The 20,155-nt window shown below is 39.7% G+C and overlaps 2 protein-coding genes across 23 annotated transcripts in view; both read right to left on the reverse strand.

The window, feature by feature from the left end:
* The window catches only part of IMPG2 (interphotoreceptor matrix proteoglycan 2), a 69,300-nt gene extending 60,184 nt beyond the window's left edge, over positions 1 to 9,116 (reverse strand). The window contains exons 1-7 of one of the 17 annotated variants that reach the window (XM_035897529.1): positions 8,529 to 9,116; positions 7,709 to 7,764; positions 7,021 to 7,391; positions 6,509 to 6,887; positions 6,222 to 6,347; positions 3,243 to 5,069; positions 1,674 to 1,931 (exon numbers count right to left, since the gene is read on the reverse strand). In XM_035897529.1, coding sequence (XP_035753422.1) covers positions 1,674 to 1,931; positions 3,243 to 3,321 — 337 coding nt within the window. In that variant the 5' untranslated portion in view covers positions 3,322 to 5,069; positions 6,222 to 6,347; positions 6,509 to 6,887; ... (1 more) ...; positions 7,709 to 7,764; positions 8,529 to 9,116. Of the gene's footprint in view, positions 1 to 1,673; positions 1,932 to 3,242; positions 6,348 to 6,508; positions 6,888 to 7,020; positions 7,392 to 7,414; positions 7,555 to 7,708; positions 7,765 to 8,528 lie in introns of those variants that run through there. The other 16 variants (XM_035897540.1, XM_035897532.1, XM_035897539.1 and 13 more) reach the window with 16 other exon arrangements.
* Positions 9,117 to 9,217: 101 nt separating this feature from the next.
* The window catches only part of SENP7 (SUMO specific peptidase 7), a 46,367-nt gene continuing 35,429 nt past the window's right edge, over positions 9,218 to 20,155 (reverse strand). For all 6 annotated transcript variants that reach the window (XM_035897549.1, XM_035897552.1, XM_035897550.1 and 3 more), the window contains 7 exons: positions 18,449 to 18,541; positions 17,428 to 17,639; positions 16,961 to 17,013; positions 16,589 to 16,626; positions 16,289 to 16,357; positions 14,266 to 14,416; positions 9,218 to 9,958 (listed from right to left, as the gene is read on the reverse strand). In XM_035897549.1, coding sequence (XP_035753442.1) covers positions 9,821 to 9,958; positions 14,266 to 14,416; positions 16,289 to 16,357; positions 16,589 to 16,626; positions 16,961 to 17,013; positions 17,428 to 17,639; positions 18,449 to 18,541 — 754 coding nt within the window. In that variant the 3' untranslated portion in view covers positions 9,218 to 9,820. The remainder of the gene's footprint in view (positions 9,959 to 14,265; positions 14,417 to 16,288; positions 16,358 to 16,588; positions 16,627 to 16,960; positions 17,014 to 17,427; positions 17,640 to 18,448; positions 18,542 to 20,155) is intronic.

Genomic DNA, 20,155 nt, shown 5'->3' on the forward strand with positions numbered 1-20,155 from the left:
AAATACACTTCACTATTTTATCACTGCACTGATTCAGCAAGCTAGTAAAAACATGGTTTCAAGAAAAAGCAGGTATACGATGCAATAATACTCAAGGGACAGCTTTACTGTGAATGAAAGTAACAGCATCATCGACTCTCACTTACCTCAGCTGCATTTACTCAGAATGCGATTAACTAGACATCACCAAACACTCGTGGTGCAGCACATTGCTGCTAACAGAATGAAGATGACCAACTGCTTGAACCAGACCTTGCTCATCTTGCTGCTAATTAAAGTCACCTCTGCTACTTGCAGAGATCTTTTCCAAAAGTTTTAACTTAAAAATGTTAAGGGTGGTCATAGCATCTCTGCTCAAGAAATCCTTGTGGATTGTGGAAGCAGTGAGTCCAGTAAGGAAGCAGATGGACTACATGGATTGTTGGTTCAACCTAGGACCATTAAGTTCTAAATAAGTTTTTATAGCTTATTTTACAGATATTTCCTTCTTTATTATCACTCACACTTTTGCTTACTTGGTATTGCCCTTACATACCGCTACCACAAGTAACTGAGGAGTGACTGCAGTTAAAGCACAGAGTATAGATTAATCTTGCACAAAACGAAGAACAATTAAGCGTTACTGGGTGGACATAAACCAGAAGCTTGCAGAGCCTGTCAGACTGTGTGATAATCAATGCTGATGTCCCTCTCAAGCTGGGCACAATTCATATTTGAATGAGGCTCTGATCCCATGTAACTCCGCTTTATTCTTCAAATAAATTCTTTATGTTTACTTTTACACAGACACTCAGCAACTCCCAGTTTTAATTGGTTTTCACTGCTCTAAGTGAATAAATTAGTTACCAGTGGGAGTTTCTTCTACAGGCACTCAAAAAAGTCTCATTAAATATGTGTCTCTGAACATGTTTCCTTCTCCTTTATAGTGACAGCAGCTCTTCCCTCTTTCGCCAGTTATGTGCAAACATGTTAAGACACTATGAATTGTTTGAATGCTACAATGCAGAGACACACAAATACCAGAAAGTGCTGCATGCCCCATTCCAATGTTATCAGACAGAAGGGTTAAAATATATCACACCGCTGTAATATTTCATCACATGAAAGATGCTTTTACTGGGAATACTTCAGCTTTTCAGAGAAAGCTCTGTCATACTAACTTCTACATCTTAAAAGAAAGGCTTCGTCTCTTATTATACTACAGCCTGATACACAGAGACTGGCTTTCTAGACAAGAGAATATACTATGCTTTGCAGAGTCAGCCATAGTCAAAAGTCACATGGCTGAGACACCAGTGTCTCAGACTTGACTCTTTTCTGAAAGATCCCTCAGTGAATTGTACTAGCACTTGAAGAACACTAAAGAAAATCAAAAGCTCTGTCATTTAGCTAACCCGTACATAAGACCTATTTTTCTTAGTGTTCACATTTTTTAATGAGAAAGGCTGAGTAATTATTAAACACAAACTGGTTTCGGGGACTGAGAGTTCTTATGATATGAGCGTAACCAGAAGGTGGAGGTTTTTTTGCTCAGAACAGCTCTCATAAGGAAGTTTCTTGGGTAACAATAGATATCCTATGGCCTGGTATTTATTATGTTTAAAAGCTTCACTTATATTTTTTAATAAATAAATGTTCTTTATCAATAACCCATGAGACATACAACCACTTACCTCTGAGCCTGAAATATTTCAGATGGTTGGCAATAGCCTGCTCAACAGATTCATCAGGGCAGGTCTTAACTCCACTGGGAAACAGAATGGACCGCTTCCTTCGTAACAGCAAATGCTTATTGACCTGTTCAGCCTTCACGATGCCATTAAGCTTTTTCAACTCAGGAGGCTGAGAAGGGTTTGCCAACTGCCAGCCACCGAGCTGAAGGGTTGGTGAACCATCTTTAGCCTGTCCTTCTGCAGCTGAATAACCTGCTGCTGCAAAATTAAAACCACACATAAATTTCTCAGATAAGATAGCGATGCAATCATCTTTGTATCTTAATGCCATTGCTCAGGCCTCTGAAGGACATAACTGTGCTTTTTTCTGTTAACAAAACCCATCTGTATGACTGTACAATTATAAACAACCTTAAGCTCTTTACAGCACCCCATCAAATGATAGCATAACCTAAAGCCCTCAACCCTTTGAATGCTAATGTTTTGTGTTTAACTTCCCTTCTGCGATTGGCTTGTTTAACTCAATGGGACTGCATTTGTGAGTAAACATGTACTTAGAAGCTTTCAGGGCCAGGAATGAAATAAGTCATTAATTAACAAGCCCCCTTATTCCATGCTTCATTTCCACAAGAAACATTTATATGCCTTACATCAAAAAAGCTAGCAAGTACACTTTTCACTACCATGACATGGGTTCCTACCTGACTGGGGTGGGGGGGTGGGGTGAAGAAAAGGGAAAAAAGGGCTCACCAGCTTTGGCTTTTTAAAAATTCCCTCTTATGTTAGTTGTTCCACATCACTCCAGAGGACACTTTACAGCTGAGGGGAGAAGGTGTCTATATTTGGTTTTAGCCTGACAGTCTAATTCTCTATCCTCACAGTCAGCTGATCTGAAATTAGTTAATTCAACTTTCTTCTTTCACTTTTCCCCCAGAAAGTGTGATTGAAGAAGAATCTGAATCATTGGTTAGAGAAAGAACAGTAACAAGTGTATGGCATTTTTCATTCCACAGATTAGGAGCTTGTTCTGCAACTTCGAAGTCAATAGCACCTTTGACTTTGATGACTGAAAGATGAAGAATGTAGTTATTTTGATGGCATATTAACAGTCAGCTCTAGCACAGACCACCACCACCAGATGGTACATCAGAGGGAGAAGGAACATCAAAAAAGGTCACTAAGGCAAAAGCCCAGTCTTTACCTAAACTGACACATCTTCAGTGTGCATCATCAGAAGACAGAACCTCAATTTTTAAGACTTAATATAAAATTATTAAAGAAAAAAGCACTAAGTAAAAATTTTAATCAGTATTTACTGTGTCTCAAGGTTGGAAAAACTTACCTCCTGTAGCTACATTCTACACTCAACAACACAAATGTACAGCAATACTTCCTGGAAATCACTCTTAAGTATTCCGTATTTACACTGGTATCATGGCACAGATTTGACCAAACACTTCTCTGTATTAGCCCCCTTTGTTGTAATTAAAGCAGAGAGGTATTTTTATTTCTACGCACTGCTGTAAGTAAACTTTGAAAACAAGAATATGAATGAGATTTCTGCATTACCTGAAACTATGTGAAGATCGCCTTTAATCATTCCCAAAACTGGAAAGCAAAGAAAGATTTTCCAGATGAAGCCAAACATACTTATTTGTGTCAAAAAAGCAATATGCAGGAAGAAAAAAAAAAAAAAGAAAATCCCTTTTAGCAAAAGAGCTGTTGTCTTTAATGTATCCTTGAACCAACCAAGACCATTGCCCTTCTTGAAAATGTCCTGATGTCACACGTAATTATCTTTGAAAAAAACATTAGGTAAAAAAGTCCACCAAGATATCCTGGGAATATTCTTTTCAAAGACAGTATCTCGCTTTAGTGAAGAAACAAGAAAAGGTGATGGAAGTGAACTCCTTGGAGCTAGCAGATGGACTGAGACAATTTTTTAATTTTAATCTGGCCAGCTAAGCTCTTTACCAGAGCTTGTCATACCATTAACAGACAGTCCAAACAAGGACAGCACCTTTCACATTTAATTAACCCTGTTTTTCCATTGGTCCTTCAAATTCTGCCCTTTTTTAAAATCACGCTGACCACAAAACATCAGAGGGAGCACGCTAGTCTCCAGTGGAAGATCTCAGTGTGTTTGTCTTCTGCTTGTACAAACACACGTATCTAAAAAATGCACTGACTTGCTTAAACGCCGATGTGTACGTAGACAACACTGAAGCAATCTTTCTGTAGGATTGTTTCTTCTGGTGACAGAGCTAATACAGCCCTGCTGCCCAAGTCTGTGCTAAAGCAGGAAATCTTGTGCTGTTACACCACTGTCCCTCACGTCCCAGAAGAGGTAGTTCCCCCAAAGATAGCACCAGGGCAACTTGTGATTCTTTTGCCTCTGTTCAGGTATTATCCGTCACGAGCAGTACGAACAAATGAGTCCAGATACCTGAAGAGATCATCAGCTAAGAAGAACCGTAGAAAGTACACAGTGCAGGAAAGCAGCAGCAGTGTCGGCTCCTCTTCCATCCAGGGTCAGCTCATTGTGGGAACGTGTATGGAAACAGTCCTGCAATGGCAGACGGCGTTCAGACCACTAGAAAAACCCCGCCAGGGCCGTCTCCTGGGTGGCATTAACTCAGGACTTGCTGGTTACTGTGTTCAGATCAATCTAAGCAAACTGCTGGTTTGTCCAAAGTGACTATTTTCGGATGTGTTTTTGCATAAATATTTCAAAGCTCGATTCCCAAGGCTTCCCAGATGACAGTCTGCAGTGCATTTACAGAGAGCTCCTTAGGTATACAGTGCTGACTGCTCTCTTCTAGCTGCTCTGCTGAACTCCAGCAATTCAGATAACACTGATAATTCCCGACAGTAGACACAGGACACTCACAGGAATCAAGTAAAACCACCTTTGTTTTTAGGCTCTGTAGTCTGGCATCTAACAGCCGCTAGTAGATATTTTTCAAAACAATAACATATTTCCTTGATTCTTCCACAAAACTTCTAAATTACACTAAGTTAAACCACTGAGCTGCTCTAACACCCCCAGTTTTCTTAGAACCAGACATTTTTGATCTATCAAACCAGTACTGTTCACCTAGGCTGGCTCTGTCGAGCTAACTACAATATGGGCAGCAGCACCAAGTGCAGTATACCACACTGGAGCTGTAAATGGAACTGCCCTGATGATACAAGGCACAAGAACAACATTGCACTGCTGTTCATAAACTGTTTCAAAGTCCTATTCAGCATCTCTAGGTAGACAGGACAACTTTTGAGGCTAGCTTGGGTACCTTTATTATGAATCCAGGATTCAACAACACAGACCAGCCTTTTTCACAATCCTCTGCAGAGACCAGTGCTTTCAATGCCATGAAAGCTTTTGCTTGCGTTACCCTGCACAAAATGCAACTGAATCAAGATTAGAAATACTAGACATGCTTATAAAGGCAAAGGCTAACTGACCTCAAGTATGCATGACAACTAACCCTTTTAAAGAAAAATTCTCAGAATACACAGGTTTCACTGGGAGTACAAAACCCAATTAAAAGTTTTCCTGGAGAGTCTTCAGATTTACAGCATTGCTGGTTTTTTCATCATCAAAGTACTCAAAGGCACTCAGAATGTGAACAGTATAAGAACTACCTGCTTTATCTCTGTCAAAATTTGTTTTCTATAGTATGGCTATATCAGCTTCTGTGTGATAAAATATTTTAAACATTTAAATTCAGTTTCATTAGTATTAAGCTATTACTTTAAAATACAACACTTGATTTCAGCACTGAAATTTAGATTTGCAACAGCGGAAAATCTCCTACACTTATGATGGCAAAATGCATAACTAAAAGGACAATCGTCATGTGAAGTTTCTTAAAACAAGCAAACAACTCTTGCAATAGTTTTCCAGAATAACCTTGGAAAATCAACTCCTGCCTTGATTTGTCTGAAGCCTTTACAGTAATTCTTCACTTCCAGCAGCCAAATGGTATCTGTTCAAAAGTACTCAGAAAAAGTATATTCTTGCTAGAGAAAAAAAGGAAGTATAATCCTAGTGCTGTAACACACCAAGGTCACGTCAGTACCTCCAAAAATAAAAAGACAATTTTCTGACAATTTGTATTTCTGAAAAGAAAGGACATGCACTTTCATATGGCAGATGTGATTAAGCTGAATGAATAGCTCTAAGGTTAACGGTCACAGAAATTCTGCTACAGCACACATACTGTTCTAAATAATTTCATTGTTTTCAAATGCAATTTATTCAAAAAGCTAAATCCACTCATCTGTAGCTAAATAATGCAAAATAACAGTATACCTTAATGAAAACACCTCTAACGAAGAGCTGTATAATGACAGATGCTCCCTATCTCCAAGCTCACAGAGCTTAACACCAGGAGTATAAATTGTCTCCTGTGACCAGATGACAGCAACTGACTCGAGGGCATTTGACAGGACTCACCAACAAAATTCCCAGTCAGTTTAGCTGAAAAACTAGCTTAGACAAAACCTTTTCACTTGTTCAGTTTCTGTGGTTGCCAAGCATTTTACCATTATCTCGTGTGCTCCTGGAGAGTTCTCTGGTGAACTGTCTTCCCAAGAACAAGCAAGGTCTGAGCCTGTTTTGCCTTCCAGCTGAGCAAATTCAGCCCACTGCAGCCTGTCGTACTGCCACCTCTTCCATCACATAGTATTGTGAAGTATTTGGAGCAGAAAAATCAGGAAGCGAGGTCAACCAAATTGATCTAACACTTCATTATCTACTCTGTCCTCGTAATGGAAGCCGATTCTCATCTGATCAACAGTTCAGAAAAGAAGGAATGCTAATTATCTCTTACCTTGCTCAATAGTCAAAGATGACCTGGTGCCTGTGCTTCATCTTTGAACAGTGTTTCCAACTTCAATTTGGTTGGACAGAATTATCGCTGTTGGTCTTGGTTTTATTTGACTGTTAATGGAAACATTTTCAATCCTGAGACTTTTCAAGTCTCATTCTACAATTCCTGCTTTTCCATCTCAAAACCAGTCTTTTTTTTGGGTGGGTTGCCAGAAGCAATATTCTTCTTCCTTGTCATAATCAAGGTTAAAGTGTTACTACTGTGGCTTTAAAGTCTTCACTGTTTTGAAAGGTGTAGTCCTTTCTGGGGTAGTCATTTCAGGGTCAAATTCTAAGAGGAGAGTCTCAGAAAGGACAGATGGACCGCAACGAATCTATGCCTGCAATTCCAGAGGAAAAACACAGCAATCCACAGATACTTTTAAAAAACCACCACACTTGCAGTTTCATTATTCACTTCTCCAGTTCTTGATGAAAACTGGGGGGGGTTTATGCTTTTCCTGGAAGATTTACCTCTTACAAGTTACTTCTCTTCCACCTTGTTTCTTGTGTCATGCTTGCCAACAGTACCTAAAACGGATCTCCATGACTCAGATTTCTTCATGGAAGCCAGTTTCTGGTCCCACACAGCCAGAACATAGCAGTTTATTTTAAATAAACTGATAGCTACATTTAACACTGAGTACAATACATTGCCTTGAAACTGAAATTATCAGGTAGGGCAAAGAGCCTTACAAAGATTGGTTTGCTTTGAAGCATCACGCCACTCCACCATTTCAGCTAAATGGGGATTAATACAGGAAATGGAGATGCAGGAGATGTGCAAAAAGGTTCCTGAGTCAGTCTGGTGCCTGATAGAAGTTATCTTTGGGGAGGTCTAGCAACTATAAAGGAAGCACAAAAGTACCTGGAATGTAACTTTTTCCACAGACACTTCTTAGCATTCACCACGTATCTGTTAAATGCAAATGGCTGTAACGGAGTAGGTTGCGACTGGTAGACCCAGGCATTTCCCAGGCTAGTCACTCAGGCTGCCGAGACTGTTAGCTTCATTACAGAAAACAACTGTAAGGCTCCCGAGTCGAAAGCAGCCTTCCTTGACACAAGAAGCTGTGAACTAGCTGCATGCCTTTGTAAAGACTGGAGAACAAATAATCACTTTGATACAAATTGGGTTAAGATATATATACTGTGTGTGTACCTTAAAAACAGTAAGATGGCCTATCCTATGCTTCGCTCACTGGCTGTTTGTGGCAGCTGGGAAAAGAATGGTAACAATCACATTCAGCAACTTCTGGAGGTAATTTTAATATCAAATGTATCAACATTCTTATAGCACATATCTAACAAATTACAAAGGCAATCCTTTAATGTTATAAAACCAATTTAGAAAAGTTTATACATGACTTTTGCTTTTAAATATCTATAAACCAGTCAACCTAAAAAAGAAAAAAATCACTTTATGATAAAAACTAACTTTATCATAAGAAAAAGCCCCAACTATTTGTCATAAGGGAACAGTGGAAATATGCGTCAATTAAAAAGGTATAGAGGAAGGGCACACATTTCTGCATTTTATCTTTCATCTGTCTTACAATAAATACACAGGTATTATCCCTGTAAGTAATGCTGATGTTATTTAGGTGATGAAAGCCATACAAAACACACACAGTAATTGCACTAGGCTGCTCACAGCTATACAGAAGGTAACTGTGATCAGCAAATTGTTTTGTTTTAAAATTGCCTCTCTTATCCAGAAAGAATGCTTCCTGGTTTCAGAAACAATGGTGGGGGACTTTTGGGGATGACTGTACAGACCCTGAAGCAGTAACTGGGTTTTCCAAATGCTAGATTTCAGAGTTGTCTTAAAGGAATGGGCCCTGAGAGTTCTGCAGTGCCATAAAAACACTCACATCTTTGGGTTGCCCTCAATTATGATTTTAACTTGCTAGCCTACTTCCAGCTTTAAGAGCTCTGGTTTTGTAGATAATGTTTATGACCCAGGTAGCTTTGGTGGTTACCTGACACATGGTCCTTCTGAAGGGTGAGATGACACTTAAGTTTACTTAAAGTGGGAAACAGGAGAAAGCATCCTCTTAAAATAGTCACCTTCTATCGTGCAGAAACTACAGAAAAAAGTGTGCACATGTCAAAATATTATTGAAGTTTCACGTTATCTCTGTTTGAGGAAAAACTACATAAATACATATTAAGACAACAATAAACTTGTGCTAGTTCATCAAATCAAGTCTGAGTTCAAACACTCAAATATTAGGGCATCTTTACTTCTCCTGAGCAAAGTATAAATCCTGTTTGTCTTGTATGTAATTTACATACCTTAAAGACATATATAACAATGGCCTTTTTGAATTATTTTTCACTATAACACCTCAAACTTTTGAGGTTGTTGAGCCACAACCTGCTTGCCTTTCTAATGCAAGTGCTGCCATAAGATTTGCAGGTATAACTCCCCAAAATAAGGCAAATATGATAAAAAAATCTACTGCCTACATGTATTGTATTGGCTGAGAGCAAGAATTCTTCTATAATCTGGTAAGAAAAAAAAAAAATCAAAAAATCCTTTAAAAAAAACCCACTCAACTTTAAAAGATTTCAACAGTCACACTCAAGCAGATGTCTTCCATGTATGGAAATAAATTTTTATGATGAAAGTGCTAGGGAGGGACAAAAATAAAAGTTAAAAAGTCAAAACTCAGCAGCCTCAAATCTTGGCAGAATTTTCTGACACATGCAGACTACTTCTGTACATAATCAGAAACAAAACAAAAAATACATCTCTAAAGAGAGTCAATATTAGATCCTTAAAACAATACATAGTATTCATTTTATCTGTATGAGCTGCAAAATCAAGAGAGACACAGTATAGGGTCAAAAATCTTGCCTTCAGGCCTGACTCCTATATGATCATCCATGTTTATATGGAATTGTAAAGAACAGGCTCCAAAAGATGAAAATATTTTTCCATCCTTGTGGCGCATACCTGTATGCAGCTTTCATATTCAAAGTAAAGAACCAATTATCAATCAGTATGTATTACCCTTAACTTACATATTTACACTTTTATCTACAACTTTCTCCTTATACCCCACAACTTCATTCTATGAAAAAGGAAATGCAAATAAAAAAAGTCTTTAAATAAATACACAATGAACAAAGAAAATACTTCCGTTGGGGTTGATTGGTTTTTTTTTTTTCCTTCATTGCAAGGCAGAAAGAGTCCAAACGCTGCTAAGCAGAGTTCCAGTTAATTTATACAGCAATGTTCTTTGCCAGGTCTGGCATATTAGATTTATTAGCTGCTGCTGCCACTATGCTGTTGAAAGTGCAGTTGCAAGATCAGGTCTCGAATTTCTTCTCTTTTGCTTCTGATCAGTTGACGAGGGAACCACTTCTCCAGCTGCAGAGGCTGTTCAAAGTTAACTATGGGATTCTGGTAACAGAAAAAGAATATTTACAGCATGAATTGCCTAAAGCAACCTTCAAAAAGAATTTCAAACCCTTCCATTACTGCTGAGACCAAGGAGGCACGAACAAGCTTCCGTGAGAGCATGACAGGCTTCAAAGTCAAATTCCAGCTCCTCCATGGTAATCACATATATACATACCCTTACCACAAGCTACTCGTTGTAAACACCAAACAGGTTATCATGACATCGCTTAAGCACATATTCAAGGCAGATTCCATGTACTATGATACGATTAGACATACTCCTGATATCTAACAAGGGACAGATGCACTTCAGTCACAAAACACACGTGTACAATCACACTATAGGGAAGGATCAAGCATACAGCAGTTAAGCATGATGAGGTTTTGTTGCCTCATGGCATGTGTTTTTCTGTCATGAGCTGGTTGGTCTGATAGCAGTTTTAGCAGGACATGAGAGGGGGAGAATTCAGAACAAAAGAGGATAGCAAATTTAAACGGCTGAGACATGCTGGCAGCTTCGGCAGTAAGGCTACAACACCACATCTGATTTGCCAAAGTCAGTATTTTTCTTCTTTCCCTCTTCATTCTTTTGCCATGCTTATATTTCACCTTCTCCTTCCTTTGAATAAAGTAGCAGCTGATAAATTAAAAAAGCAAAGCAAAAAACACATCATGATTTATGGTCTATGAGCCCTGGTATGTTTAGGACAAATTACAACCTCCTTGTCCTGGCCTTGCTTCTGCAAGCAGAACATGACCCCATTGTTAGAGAATGGGCAGTTCAAAAGTGTTGGTAAAGAATTTCATTCTCCTCCTACACAAGAGCTCAACTCATCTATCACAGAACAGTTGAGGATTGAAGGAACTTCTGGTGGTGATCTGGTCCAACCCCCCTGCTCAAGCAGGGCCACCTAGAACCAGCTGCCAGGACTACATCCAGACAGCTTTTGAATATCTTCAAGTATATCCAGGATATCTCTCTGAGCAAAATGTACCAGCATCTGGTCACCCTCACAGGAAAAAAAAACAAACCCAAACCACACTTCCTTACATTCAGAGGGAACCTCCTGTGTTCCAGTTTGCATCCACTGCCTCTGGTGCTGTCACTGGGCACCTCTGAAAAGAGAGGGCTCTGTCCATTTTGCACCCTCCCTTCAGATATTTGCACACATTGATAGGATCCTCCCTGAGCCTTCTTTCAGAGTCCCAGCGCTCTCAGCCTTTCCTCACAGGAGAGATGCTCCAGTACTTCAATCATCTTTGTAACCCTTTGCTGGGTTTGCTCCAATAGTGCCATCCCTCTCTTGTACTGAGGAGACCAGAACTGGACACAGCACTGAGGAGAGAAGAAGGATCACCTCCCTCAAACTGTTGGCAACATTTGTCCTAACATAGACCAGGATACCGCTATCCTTCTTTGCTGCAAGGACACACTGCTGGCACATGTTCAGTTCAACTTGGTGGCCCACCAGGACCCTTAGGTCCCTTTCAGCAAAGCTTCTTTCCAGCTGGGTGACCCACAGCATATATTGGTGCCTGAGGTTGTTACTCCCTGGGTGCAGGACTCTACACTTCCTGTTGAACTTCACGAGGTTCCTGTCAGCCCCTTCTCCAGCATCTCGAGGTCCCTCTGGGATGGCAGCACAACCCTCTGGTGTATCAACCCCTCCTCCCAGTTCTGTGTCATCTGTGAACTTGCTGAGGGTATCCAGATCATTAATGAAGACGTTAAACAGAACTGAACCCAGTATTGATTCCTGGGGTACACTGCCAGTTACTGGCCTCCAACTAGACTGCCTGCCACCGATCACCACACTCAGGACCCATCCAGTCAGCCAGTTTTCAATCCAACTCACTGTCTGTTCATCCAGCCCATATTCCATCAGCTTCTCTATGAGGATCTTAAAGGAAATGGCATCAAAAGCCTCACTGAAGCCCAGGCAGACAGTATCAACCACTCTCCCCTCATCTATCAAGACAGTCATTTCACCATAGAAGGTTATCACATTGGTCAAGCATGACTCCCACCCTGCCTTTGTGAATCCATGCTGACTACTCCTAATCATCTTATCCTTTATAAGTCTGCAAATCATTTCCAGGATTAGTTGCTCCACCACATTCCCAGGGATCGAGGTGAGGCTGACCAGCCTGTTGCTCCCCACGTCCTCCTTCCTGCCTTTCTGAAGATAGGAGTGATATTTGCTTTCCTCCAGTCCTCTCCTGATTGCCACAACCATTCAAAAATTATCAAGAGCAGCCTCACAATAGTATCAGCCAGCTCCTTCAGCACTCATGGGAGCATTACACTAAGGCCCATGGACTTATGAATGTCCAGTTTTAAGTATTCCCTAGCCTTATCCTTTTCCCCCAGTGGTATGTCTTTCTTGCTCCAGTCTTTTCCCCAGTCTCCCGGGCCTGTGACTCCTGAAAGCCAGTCTTGCTACTAAAGAGTGAGACGAAGAAGTCATTCAGAAGCTCAGTCTTCTCCATGTCCTGTGTCACCAGGGCCCCTGCCCCATTCAGCAGTCAGTCCACATCTTCCCTGCTATTCCTTTTGCTGCTTACACAATTATAGAAGCCCTTCTTGTTGCCTTTGACATCTCTCACCAGATTAAACTCCAGTTGGTTTTGGCTTTCTGAATTACATTTTCTGCATGCTCGAACAGTTTCTATATATTCCTCCCAGGTTACTTGTCCCTGCTTCTGTCTTCTGTATACTTCCTTTTTATGTTTGAGCTTTGCCAGGAGCTGCTACTCCAACCATGCAGGCCTCCTAGCATCTTTGCTTAACTTCCTGCTTGTTTGGATGAACTGTTCTTTAGCTTGGAGGTGGTGTTCCTTGAATATCAACCAGTCTTCTTGGACCACTCTTCCCTCCCGGGCCTTACCCCATGGAACTCTTTCAAGTATACCCCTGAAGAGGACAGAGTCCAGGCTTGTGACCTTGCTTTTTGCCCTGCTCCTTCCTCTCATGATCCTGAACTCCATCATCTTATGGCCACTGCAGTCAAGGCTGCCTTTGACCTTTACACCCCCAACCAGACCTTTCTTTCGAGTATGCTGTCCAGCAGAGCACCTCTCCTCACTGACTCCTATATCACTTGGGTCAGGAAGCTGTCGTTGATGCTTTCCAGGAACCTCCTGGATTATTTATGTCCTTCTGTGTTGTCCCTCCAGCAGATGTCAGGGTGGTTAAAGTCCCCACATGGACCAGGGCCTGTAAATGTGACGCTGTTTCTAGCTGTCCATAGGAGGACTCATCCACCTATTCCTTCAGCAGATGCCCGCTATTACGTCACCCATATTAGTCTGCACCCGTAAGCTCTCAGTTGGCTCCTCATCCAGCCCATGCATTCCAGCTGCTCTTTCACATAACGGGTAACTCTACCTCCTTATCTTCCCAGCCTGTCCTTCCTAAAGAGCCTGTATCCATCCATCACAGCACTCCAGTCATGTGAGCTATCCCACCATATCCCTGTGATCTCAACAAGATTATAGCCCTGCAACTGCACACAGATCTCCAATTCTTCACATTTATTCCCCACACTGTGTGAATTAGTGTACAGGCACTTTGTAATGGCAATCTGTTCTACTACAGAAGAAAAATCTGTCCACTGGCCAAAGCCCTACACAAGGCTTTTCATACACAGGACTCTCAAGAGAGAACATGGACCACATGTGTAAGCATGAAACAAGCAGAGCCATTCAAAGGACAGAGCAAGAGGGCAGTGCACTGATCCAGGGGAGGAAGAGCTGGGGATAACCTAAAAGACAGTGCCTGAAGCCCAGCATCTGCAGATGTTTAAAGGTATGTACTGAACAGGAAAGAGAGGCTCCTTTAGCTCTGTGCATTCCCTTTTAAGGATTCCTCCCCTCCCTCTCTCTGCCAAAGATGCTGCCTGCAGAGCCAAAGGCCAATGCACAAGCTGACCAAAGTTTTAGAGGCTACAAGAGATGCACAGAAGAGATGCCTTTGCAACATCTGTAGGCCAGAAATGTGAAAACAAAATAGACTCCAAATATGTCCAAATAGTTGGGGATATTGAATGTGTCAATGTAAAAGCAACATTCAACTACAAGGTCAGAAACGTTTGCCAGCAAACACTGATGAGAGACTGACTGTGCTCCAGATACAAAGAACCCTGCCACTACTTGAGGAATGGGTTTTATCTCCTCTCCCTCAAATGGCTTTGTCACTTTTGAGGCTGAGCATCACAGGCTTTTTGTGTCTGGTTATTTCCCTCCAAAATAGTTTTTTTGGGTTTGAAGTGATTTTGGGGAAAGGGAAAGATAGTTTCCATTTGTACCTGGAAGAAGCTTTCCACATACTGCAGCAAATAGACACCACAATCACTGCTGTTATCTTGTTTAGGCACTCTGGGACACAGGTCAATCATAGTGTATTTATTGAATTCTCGATGTGTTTTTCGTTTAGCTTCCCATTCTGCTTCAAGGTACCTACATAAGAAAGCAAACAGGTTAAATACTTGAGGAATAACTCCTAAGCTCAGTGCATTTTGGGATATTGCTCAATATTTCACAGAATCTGTAAAAAAAAATAATCATACAAGGAACAACACAACTTCCGCTATCCAATATTCTATCACACTCAGGGGCATCTCTATCACATAATATGCAATATACAAAACAGGAAGATGCATGACATTATTTAAAAACGAAGTTATTTGTGCTGAGTTTCTTCAAGCTATTAGGATACCAGGACATTTTTAAATCTTAACTAAAGGAAGAACTCAAGTAATCTTCCCTGACTATTGCATACGTTTTTCCTGGGTTCATCGTAAGAGGCCAGCAGTGGTCTTCTAACCTAAGCAAACCATTAAAAAACTTTGACATTCTGTAAGGTGAATTCTAATTACAATTCCACCAATATAAGCCTTGCAACCTACTAGCGTACAAGGTATATAAACACTTGTAAAAACCCTTAACAGATCACATCTTTAATGACTATGACTTATTTGTCATCAGGCTTTACTATTGCTCTTGCACTTCAGTAGCAACTTACAGATCCCACACTCTGGGCTGGCCACTGATTTTGAAGAGATGGGATTGAAAGCACAAGGGTCTGATTTTCAAAGACAACAGTTACCTATACTTTTCTGCTGACTTTAGTCAGAGTTGCGAAGGCTCAGGGCTTGTGAAAAATCAAACATAAGGTCTGAGTTTAGGGAATAAAAAAAATACACACGTTAAGTCAGACCTTGAGTTTGATTTCTAAAAGCCTGAAGTCCTTGCAATTCTGAGAATAAAAATATATTTAAACCACACAAAACACCTTTGGGGAAAACAGCAACAGTAAAAAGGCGGCAAACATGAAACAGTTCGAAGATGAAGACAGTTCAGTGAAGCATGTTCCCTAGAAACTGCAAGAACCTATGACTGCAGACTTCAAAATTAATCTGTTTGAGCCTGACCACAGCCCAAAACACCACAAAAGTAATCTCAAGGAAAGAAGATATCACAGAACCCCTGCATCAGTTCCCTTAAACTTCAGCTTTCAGGGTGTAACTGCAAATTGAAGGAAAAAGAGGTCTACTTCCCAAACTTGCCTGATCTCACAACTCCATGAGTCAGCTTTGTTTTCTGACTTTTCAAGACATCTCTCTGAACTTCAGGAAACCACCCTCTCTGGAATTTCAACCCCAGGAGTAGCTCAAAGCATAGAGCACTAAGGTAATACATCCCACAGAGATTAAAAATAAATAAAAATTGCTATTTCAACCTTCCTCCCAAGACGCATGGTGGGAGAGGCCTCCCTATCTAGGGAAAAGATGGTTTCACAAAAATTTCTGATTCTCATCTAACCCTCACATAGTGTTTTGAAAAATTTACTTTTCAAGAAGGATGTACTATTTGGTTTACAGATTTTTGTCCCTTTCAGTGAAGTGGATACAACAGATGAACAATTCTGTTTAGCTTCAAATATTTACTAATTTTAAGAAGTTGTTGACAGATGTTAAAGTCATTAGGAGTGTGTAAAAGTATGCATTTTAATGAATCTGTTTTTCTACCCTTAAAAACATCCTCCATTACTGAATTGGAGGGAAAAGAACCCAAACCTCCTCTACTTCTAATTTTTTTTTTCCACTTTCAAAAAGACTGTCCACTTTACAATTTTTGCATTATATCCAGGCTGCAGAACAAAGACAGACTTTTCACACAAGCCTCTGTATTACCATTTTCTTTGTTGTGGCTCTTTATGGATTTTCCTATAGCATTAGAAATGTACAGCTTTATGGAGAAAAGTATTTTGAACATAAATATAACACCAGCAGCACCTCTTTCTAATATATGGAAACTGTAGTTACTTACTCTCTCAAAACCTGAACTGTTTTCTGTACGGAACCAGCTTTCAAAGAATCTAAGATGAGTATACAAGGCCTGTACACAACAAAAACAAACAAACAAAATCATTGTAGTCTTTCATTACCAACACTACTGAAGCAAATATTTTGTTTAAATATGGCTTAACAAGAGCATCAATATCTGAAAAAGCATGGGAAAAAATGGACAAGTTCCTACAGCCGTGGCTTTATGACAAATAACTGAATGACTGCAGAATTTCTTAATATAATTTATTGATACAGTATCAGTATAAAAACAGAAACATACCTTTTACATATCTGCCTTTTGGAATTACTTAGGGACATCTGGGAGAAGAGAAAATAAAAATAACCTTAAAAAACTCCAACTATTATAAACTCAAATGTCTTCATAGATTTAAAGGTAAAGCCAGAGAGGCTCCCATTTCAGAAAGGGAGAAACTGATAAATAATTTTAAAAAACACATGAAAGCATAGCATAGGCAATATAGGCAGGCAAAGGAGGACTTTAGGCTAATTTGAAGTGTCTTGCACATGCTGCAGGCCACAGAAGTATCAACAGCTGCTGCAAAAAAGATGATGCAAAATAAACTTGGTCAAGTCTCAGAGCCTTCAGAAACAGAGTAATATGTTTCCTCTGCCAGCACAAAAAGGCACTTACCTTAGAAATACCCGAATCCAGGACTGAAGCAGAAGCAGCAATTTCATCACCACCTAGTACAAAAGAAAAAAATTAAAGTCTTGAGAAAATATTTTCTAACTGCAGTATTTTCTTTTTAAAATTCATGATTACTGCTATTCAAAATATGACAGTGAATTATAAACTGATTTTGCTTCTGAATGTTCAAATAGCAGAGTTACTGAGGGTCTGCCTTCCTGATAAAATTCCAAGAACTTCCCACTCACGATGGGATCTGAGCCACAGGTTTTACGTGTACCTTCCAGCATTTTCCAGACTTGTGGACAACAAGAATGCAGTGCAGTCCTTGCTATGCATGGTAATACATAAACATATTAAATCAATCTTGACATGAAAGACACTTTTTAAGACATCATATCTCTCCTTCAAGGATTAAGACACTATTAGAACTGTACATGATTTGACATAGTTTCTTCTAGATTACCTACCTTTTGAGAATAAACTTCTGTTAGCATTCATTTCTTCTTCATCCTTGCAGTTATGAAGGAAGGCCAACAATGAACCAGTTCTAGTGTTCTCATTCTCTGACTGAAGTGGAGACTGTTGAGGCTGCTGATCTAATGAATTCTGATGGGGACACTCCTCATATACAGCTTCTTCTAACCAAGGAAAACAGATAACTGCCATGTACCAATGAGACCTGCCCAACAATGGGGGGAGAGGGGGAAAAACATCAAAATGTTTGGTTCTGAAAAAGATATGAAAAGTTTTTATAACACTCATGGGCAACTGTTCTGTTACACATGATCATTGTTGCCATATTCCTTCATGATGTCTCATTCTAATCCTCTCACTCGTTTTTTACTTTGCATTGTGACATAACAGCAAAAGTAAGTATCAATTCCTTTAAAAAAACGCAACCACAGCAACTTATCAGTGCCTCACCATATATCCCACACTGACAAAAAAACCCCAAGTAATAAAATAATCTGTGATGGTAATCCCAGTTTTGAATATAGCTGAGGCTATAGCATGCCTCTAGCCTTATCTCTTTCTGCAGCTGTTTTGCATACGTAACTCTCAATGACTATTCTGTTTTACTGGAGTTTCCATGTGCAGGTCAGTTTTCAACCAGGCCAAGGCACAGACCATGAAAGTACTACTCCTGATCTATTAACACTATGAGTTGCTGTGATTTCTTTATAAAAATATTACTTAAGTGCACAGGAATCATCATAATGACATACAAATTATTTTGATAAATACATAAAAGCAATTTTCAGTAAACAAAAACCAAAGATGCAAAGTTTACTGATGACAATGAAATAAAAAATTTTAACTTTTGAAGAGACTTCAAAATTACTCACTCCACACCTGTTATTTCTTCAAAGTCTAACGTGCTCATTTCCAATGATCCAAGCTTACAGCCATAAATCTTTTTATCATCACAACATTCAAATACTTAAATGTTTACATATCAGAAAAGGTGTATAATCCACATAGACTTACTCCTCGTTCACAGGCACAAAGATATAATCTTTACTGAAGATGTTTATATGACGAGTCCATGTTCTTACTCTTCTGTGTCTTCTCTGTGCTGCTCTGCAGAAACCAAATGACAGCTGTTGTTCAGATTTGTTCTTTTTAGTTAAAGTACGGTATAAGGATTAGTACTCCTACATCTTCCCAATCCCTCAATGGGTTTTTAATTTACTCTTGAAATTTCCCCGACAGAGAAAAAAATAAGTTGGCACATCATCAAGCTCAAGTGATTAACAAGCCATTCTGAATGATCTTAAACTCTTCTGGAAAAAATCATCCATAGGTTTGAAAGGATTTCTTGCAGTTATTTATCCAGTAATTATTATTTACTACACTAAATGAAAAAATCTCAACTAAACACTAGCCAGTCTAAAAACAGATCTATAGCAATTTACAAATATCCATGAATTAAACTTCACAATACCACTTTTGAAGGCCTTTCTAAACAACCTTATCTTTCGAAGAAAAAAGCTAAATGCCTTGCATAGCATCATGAAACACACCTGTATCAAAGCCAGAACTGAAATAGATTGCCTTCAGTCCTGAGCTTTAAATGCTGGAGCACATTTCATTTCCAGTCCTACAGACATAAAAAGCATGAGGACAGCATACTAGGAGAATAAGAAAAAATTGAGAGGAACACCAAATTTGTATCTCGTTTGCACAAGTTGAAATAGAAACCAACAATTCCTAGAACTGTGCTCCAATATGATCTGAAAGCAAAATTCACTCTACTCAGGAGACATAACTATTACCATTCCAATTCCATCCTGATCTGTGATCAGGAAATGTAATTTGAGTATAGGAGGAATGGGAGAAAAGGAGTGAGGAATGGAAAAAACAAGCTGCTGTGGGACTCTGCATGGGCCAGCATTAAGTGAAGACTTGCTGCAAAATTCCTCTGCTACAGGACTCTAAAAGCACTGGGAACTTAAAAGGGGAAGGCATATTTGCAGCCTGGGAAAGCACCTACAGAATGAGCTTTCTCAATCTACTGCCTAAGCAGTGTGAAGAAAGAGAAGCTAAGGGTCTTTAAGCTAAGTAGCTACATCAGTTGAAATTAATTTAATTTCCAACAGTACAGAGCCCAGTTTTCCACTACCCATTTATCAAAAAACCCCACAAAAACAAAAACCCAAACCCAAACTACCTGTAATCACCAGGTAAGTATCTAGGCCCAAACACAAAACTAGACTTTCCAAAGCCATCTCCTGATCTGGAGCACCTACAGTCCTTGAAATATGGTGAATTAAGATGCCATTCTGGTTCCTCAAGGAGGTTATGGACAGTCCAGCCTTAAAAAGGAATCAGATCAAGGCACAACAGCATTCTTAACATGGACAATTCTATTTCCATGTCAGAACATTCAAGGGTCAGAAAACAGTAAAATGACAGAAGACATTCTCTTAAGCACAGCTCCTTGAATTTGAGACCTGTTCGAAAATATTGTAGAAGTTGCATTTTTTTCCCCACTGCTTTCACCCAGCAGTGACTGTAACACAAACAAGATGGCACACCTCCTTCTGCAGGTGGCCTGTCTGCCAGTAGAATGAAAAACATGGGGACTTCAAGGGTAACAGAAGAAAAATCACTTCAGAGAAACAGGAAAAAAAACCAACCTTCAATAAGCTGAATGATGAAAATAGAAAGGAAGCTGCTGGCAGATCATCACTG

The sequence above is a fragment of the Egretta garzetta genome, unplaced genomic scaffold, assembly GCF_000687185.1.
Source record: "Egretta garzetta isolate BGI_Z169 unplaced genomic scaffold, ASM68718v1 scaffold367, whole genome shotgun sequence".
Lineage (NCBI taxonomy): Eukaryota > Metazoa > Chordata > Aves > Pelecaniformes > Ardeidae > Egretta > Egretta garzetta.